The 6,534-nt window shown below is 35.5% G+C and overlaps 1 protein-coding gene across 1 annotated transcript; it reads left to right on the forward strand.

The window, feature by feature from the left end:
- Window positions 1-5,340: 5,340 nt before the first annotated feature.
- Window positions 5,341-6,267, forward strand: LOC101637499 (olfactory receptor 4N5-like). Its single transcript, XM_004694706.1, has one exon. The coding sequence runs from the start codon at window positions 5,341-5,343 to the stop codon at window positions 6,265-6,267; it is 927 nt and encodes a 308-aa protein (XP_004694763.1).
- The last annotated feature ends 267 nt before the right edge of the window (window positions 6,268-6,534 follow it).

Here is a 6,534-nt window from a genome sequence, read left to right on the forward strand (position 1 = left end):
TTTAATTTTAGTGTAACTTAGGCTTCTATCATTTTTAAAATGCAAAACAAAACTAAGTGGATTTTTTATGCTAATAAATAGTTTTCTCTCGTGTAATACTCTTTAATTGGAAAATAAAAAAGATCTTTGATATCAGAACCTAGGAACTACATGTTCAAAACAGTGAGAAACTATACATTATGAATACTGAGGTCACAATCTTCTGAGAGGTCTAGAGAGTCTATTTCATAAGAAACCATGAAATGCTTTTACTTAATGAGCATTATTCTTGAAAAATATTACTGAGCAGGATATATTGTATCTCTACTTAATTCTTCTGTGCCCAAACTATATAGATACCCACATACATAGTTACCAGACTGGGCCGAACTACTTCTTACTTAACACCAATGTCTTCTCATTATTTATACAAATTATAAAATGAGATCTAAAATTCTTCCCTGGCTTTCTATTTCATATGCCTAAGTAACTCTTATCATTGTCACTGATAAAATGTCAATATAAAAACCTTATATAACCAGGGGGACCTTAGGATATTTTGAATATTTAATTCATAAAATATTCATATTCTTCTTTTTTCAATTCTAAGTTATACTCTAATAACCATTCCCTCTGGAAGTGCTCTGCTAAATGTAGCTATAAATCCCATAGCACATTCTCTATTGCATCATGATTAGCAAAGCAGATTTCAGAACCTATGATGCTTTACCATGAAAACATGTATTTAAGAAAAAATTCTGGAATGGTTTGCTAATTTCCTTTTCATCAGAAAGAAGAGGATGATAGCTTTATATTTGAGAGTAGCCCTGCACCATTGGTGAAGGGAAATTTTTGGTCACCCTTCATATTTAGAGGAAAATTGAGAGTAAGAGGAAATAGAAAATAATTCATATTATTCATCTAGACATTACTGCCTTAAAATACACAGGAAAAGAACAATCCTGCAGAAACAATGAATATGTGAGAGGTAAATTCTGACATGTTTCACTTTCTATTCTGTCCCTCAAATAACCTTCCACATTTGATTCTAAGTGTTGTTTTAAAGGGACTAATAACTTTTATCTGTTATTTCAGAAAAGCAAAAATGCTTGGGAAATTCACCATCCAGAGTGGATTTAAAGTTAGGAACCATGCAAATGACTGACTCCTCCCCATCCCCCATCCTGAATCTGTCATAAAGGGGAAGAGGAAGTCAACATGCACAGGTCAGTAGGGACAGGCTGAGTCTTAGAGATAAACTTCACAGGTTTGCAAACTATTTGGTTTCCAGACTCAACTGGAATGAGTTTCTTCTCTTGCATAAGTCCATACATCAATATAAAACTCAGAGTTAGAGATCTTAAAACAATAAAGACTGGACTGACAAGCTATGCCTCCATTAGGAAAAACAAACAAACAAACAAAACTTTTATATGGACACTACCTTTAATTTGCACAAGATCTTAACCTGAAATGGCCTCAATTTTAAGCAATCAGAATCTCTCTTGAGATTAACTTCAGGCCAGTGACAAAGATCTTATGCATAATGTATATTATTTTTACTAGAATATGTCAAATGACTTTTTTTTTCTGTCTAAATTGGCCAATAATCACTTCATTTGATATTCTTCATCAACCTTTGGGATAGAAAGAATGGTTCCATTACTTCTTTATAGATTTTAAAAGACTGAATGACTTGTCCAAATGTATACAGTTACTAAATTGCAGAATTACCAATTTAGCTAAACTAGACTAATTCCTGAACCAGGATTCTTCCTATAGTATTCATGAAACTATTAAAAGACTTTAAATATTCCCATCAATTAATTTATAATTATCCATTTGATTGATAAGTAATTGTATGGGTAAAATTTTGTGCAATGATTAAAGTGTATGCACTTCTTAATAATATAAGTAGCAATTATGTGTTTTTATGCTCTTCAGATTGATTCAAAGTTATCAACACTATACAAACAGGTATTAGCATATTTTAATAGTCTGTAGTATAGAATCAAGACAGCATCAGAAATCATTTCCCTGTCATCTTCAAGTTTTCATTAAATTTGTTCATTTTGGCATGGGTGATGTTAAGGAGACTTATATCAAGGCACAAGTGTAAGTGTAAAGAGTTAGAGATAGACAAAATATAGAAGAGAATGTGAAGGAAATATTGAGTTTTTGAGACTGAAAATTCAGACCCAAGATCAGAATTTTCATTCTATAGAAAAATCTACTGGTAAGGAACAGTTAGGAAGTACCTGAGGTACTGTGTTTATTATGGAATGAAAAAAAAAAAGAAAAACAACAACAACTCAGAATTAATGGAAAAGAGGCATGGAATGAAACTGAATACAGGTAGAGGACAAAGCAAAAGTGATTTAAGACTGATCAAATATGGGCAAGTGAGAGAGAAAAGAAAGAGAATAATGAGGAAGGGAGCTGTGAGGAAGGGAAGCAGGGCATATGGGGAGAGAAGCTGCAAGAAAAAAGAGAAGAATAAAAGTTTAAAAATAAAACTAAAATAATACACTAAAGCAAATGTAAAAGAGCAATTGAGATAATGTGTGTTTGAAGACTGAACGAGGAGGGAGAGAACAAAAAAGCATGAAAATCAGGAGGAAGCAAGAGGAAAAAGGCCACGGAGTCTGGTGTAGGGGTGACGAGCAGGTGCTCAACACGTGACCTCAGGGCTGGTCCTGGAGCAGATGCGACCCTGGTACCCTCTCTACCCTCCCATCTTTAACGCCAGATTACAATATGGATTTTTCTTTCAGCTGAACTAACAAGGTGTTTAGAGATGGTGAAAGCACCTAGTCTCTATTTTAGCCTATACCGACCTACTCTTCCTTTCCTTGGAAGCTTGTTATTGTCAGATCGATTGTTTTGGGCTTTTTCCAGGAACTGACTTTGTACTGGGTGATGTCCATCTGGTGCACATCTGCCCTCCATCTCTGGTGAGTGCAATTTGAGAATCATCGGAACAGAAGATGTCCATGAAAATGGGAGAAGGAAAGTGATTTAAAGAAATTAAAAGGTATGGAACTCCAGCTGTGTGTTTCGGAAGGAATACAGGCTTGAAAATAAATGTTTGCAAAGGAAGAATGGAAGTGACCATAACCCCCAGAGTGCTCCCAGTGTCTTGGAATCAACAGTCAAATGAAGTCAGGAAAACTGAGCACAAGGATAAAATGTGAGATTAGTTAGAGGGGTATTTCTAACTCTCCTAAGAGCACAGTGAGGTGAGAAAGCCAACAGGTAGTTTTTTTCTGTAGTATGAGCTGGAGGGAAGCTCTTGAGCTGATGTGAAAAGCAACAGATTACTATCACTGTATTAAAAATACTTACTTAGACTCACCTTGTGTTTACATAATATGTATCTGTACGTACAAATTTGTACCTAAGTATTGTAAATTCCTTTTCCATAACATGTGGCTGCTGGTTAGAAATGCCACTAATCAGACAAACCAAATGCTCTGTTTCCTAATAGGTGCTCCTAAAATACCAGTGTTTTGTTTATATTTTCCATTAGTGCTCTCAATGAACTTTTTAATACTTAATTTTCTTACTCTTTCTCTGTTTTCCATCCCTGCTGCTACTACTTCTATAAATGCTACTAGTAATTTCTATCAAATTTTGATCAGGAACATTTTCCCTTTCAGTTTTCTCTGCCACATATCACTTAAAAAGTTTGTTGATATATAATCTTCATATTGTAAACTTTCTTATTTAATGCATGTAGTTAAACAGATTTAAATTTATTTACAGCTATGCAACATCAACCTAATATAAGAACATATCCATCATCCCCAAAATATACGTACTCATTAGTTGTCACTCATACCCCAATTCTAGTCTTAGGCAACCACTTTTCTAACTCTGTCTCTACACATACCATTGTGAGAATTTCAAATAATTTGAATTGTACAATATGGAATCTATAACATCATTTTTTTTATGTTCATCTGTGTTGTAGCATGCATCAATAATTCATTCTCTTTTTTGACAAACTGTATTCCACTGCATGCTTTATATTTTCTTAAAACAAGTATATCATGTTATTAAAAGTCAAGAGAAATACATTATACATATGTTATCTATAATGTAATATATAACATTTTAGAATGCTGTAAAATTAACTATCTTTCTGTTTTAAATCATTATTTTCAATAAATATGCTGGGATATTACAATATATCCATGCTTATTTATTTGGATCATATTTATATAATCGTGATCATATAAATTTTAGAAAACATAACTCTAAGCATATTAAAACCACATTTATAATTATATGTAGAAGGTTCACTTTTTATTTTATCATGCCAGTGGGTTATTTTGTGCATCCCCTGAGTTGAGCACAGCTCATTTTTTGGAGGCCATTATATATACATTAAGCTTTAATTCAGGATGTCTTCAACACAAATATAATTCTTACTTAGGCTATTTATGACCTGAAAGTTCTGGTTATGTAAATGGAATAACACAATTGATGGGACACTAATTAACAACCTCCCACTCCATTGAAACTGAGCAATGCATACCTTTTCTGTCTAACACTGGAAAATGAGAATAAGAAAACTGAGAGGAAGAATCTGAACTGCAGTCACTTTATTTCTATATTTTCAGATCAGGTCCAGCTCTCCTATACATTGATTTTATTAGTTGAGATAGTCAAAATAGTTTACATATTGTGATAATTTTTATTATATGAAATTATTTTTGGCAATGTGGCTTTAATAATGGCTTTAATAATGTGATCTGAAGAAGTAGGTTTTGAATGTATGGTGAGCAAAGAAGACTGGGTTAGTGTTAATTATCATTTAAGGGCAGGGTATGGAGCAGATGTAAGATTAGGACCCAATTCAGAGACTGAACTATTTCTAAAGTAGGTAAAATATAGGCTCTTCTCTTAAGATGCTGGTGGCCAGTTTGGAGTAAAACTGCACAGGATTATCCAAAGAGGACAATGTTATTGTATAGCACAAATTTAGAAAACAAAAATGATGGAAAGAAGCACCTGCAAAAGCATTTTATTCTGGGTACATTGGTTAATTTAATTGCAAAAATTCTAATATACCATGATCAAAATAGTCTGGAATACTATAGGAACATCATTATATAGAAGCACATGGCTAATGAGAATAAAGACTGTGGCTAAAATAACTGTCTGGGGGAATTGGAAAAATAAATGGTAGAAGGGTTAATTTGAAATACAGAAGAGTTAAGGAACTTAAGTTGTTTCCAGCTAGGGAAGTGTTGGCTGTGGAAAATACTGTTTTTGATTGGAAAGAGCTATGGACAAGCTTGAAAAGTGTTTATTAACAAATAAGATTTTGTTTATTGATATTCTTCAGTTTAAAGCATGATGGCAGAGAACAGCACAGCAGGGACAGAATTCCTCTTCTATGGTCTCACTCAGTCACGAGATATAGAACTTCTGGTCTTTGTACTTGTCTTAATTTTCTACCTCATCATCCTCCCTGGAAACTTCCTCATCATCCTTACCATAAAATTAGACCCTGGCCTCTCTGCCCCCCTCTACCTCTTTCTGGGCAACTTGGCCTTCATGGATGCATCCTACTCCTTCATTGTGGCTCCCAGGATGCTGGTGGACTTCCTCTCTGAGAAGAAGGTAATCTCCTACAGAGGCTGCATCACTCAGCTCTTTTTCTTGCATTTCCTTGGAGGTGGGGAGATGCTGCTTCTTGTTGTGATGGCCTTTGATCGCTATGTTGCCATCTGTCGGCCTTTGTACTACTCCACTATCATGAACCCTAGAGTCTGTTATGTCTTGCTGGTGGCACCATGGTTTGGGGGCTTTACCCACTCCATTATACAAGTGGCCATTATTCTCCACTTGCCCTTCTGTGGCCCAAACCAGCTGGATAACTTCTTTTGTGATGTGCCACAGGTCATCAAGCTGGCCTGCACAGACACCTTCGCCGTGGAGCTCCTGATGGTCTCCAACAGTGGCCTCCTCACTCTTCTGTGCTTCCTGGGGCTTCTGGCCTCCTATGCGGTCATCCTGTGCCGAGTGCGGGGGTCCTCCTCTGAGGGCAAGAGCAAGGCTCTCTCCACGTGCACCACGCACATCATCATTGTGTTTCTCATGTTTGGACCTGCCATCTTCATCTACACTCGCCCCTTCAGGGCCTTCCCAGCAGACAAAGTTGTTGCTCTCTTCCACACAGTCATCTTTCCTTTGATGAACCCTGTGATTTATACCCTTCGAAACCAGGAGGTAAAAGCTTCCATGAGGAAGCTGTTAAGTCGGCATATGGTTTGTTGACTGGGAAAGAATGAGAAAAGCAAGACAGGAGACACTCCAATATAAATTTAAGTCACTTAGTCATTCACGAATTCCATATTTAGGAATATTTTATGACTCCATACTGATGAATCACTTTCAATTTTCAAATATTATTTAATGAATATGAATGAGACCTAAGATTCCAGGAGTTGGTCCTAAGATTTCTGGAGTTACATTCAAGAATATATTGATAAAACTGTAACTGAAAAAAAATCCATAATATCTACAAGAAACATACATTGCAGT

Source organism: Condylura cristata, unplaced genomic scaffold (assembly GCF_000260355.1).
Source record: "Condylura cristata isolate star-nosed mole 26May11 unplaced genomic scaffold, ConCri1.0 scaffold00045, whole genome shotgun sequence".
Taxonomy (NCBI): Eukaryota; Metazoa; Chordata; class Mammalia; order Eulipotyphla; family Talpidae; genus Condylura; species Condylura cristata.

Coding starts and splice junctions, on each gene's coding strand:
- LOC101637499 (XM_004694706.1), top strand. CDS start 5,341: ATGATGGCAGAGAACAGCACAGCAGGGACAGAATTCCTCTTCTATGGT.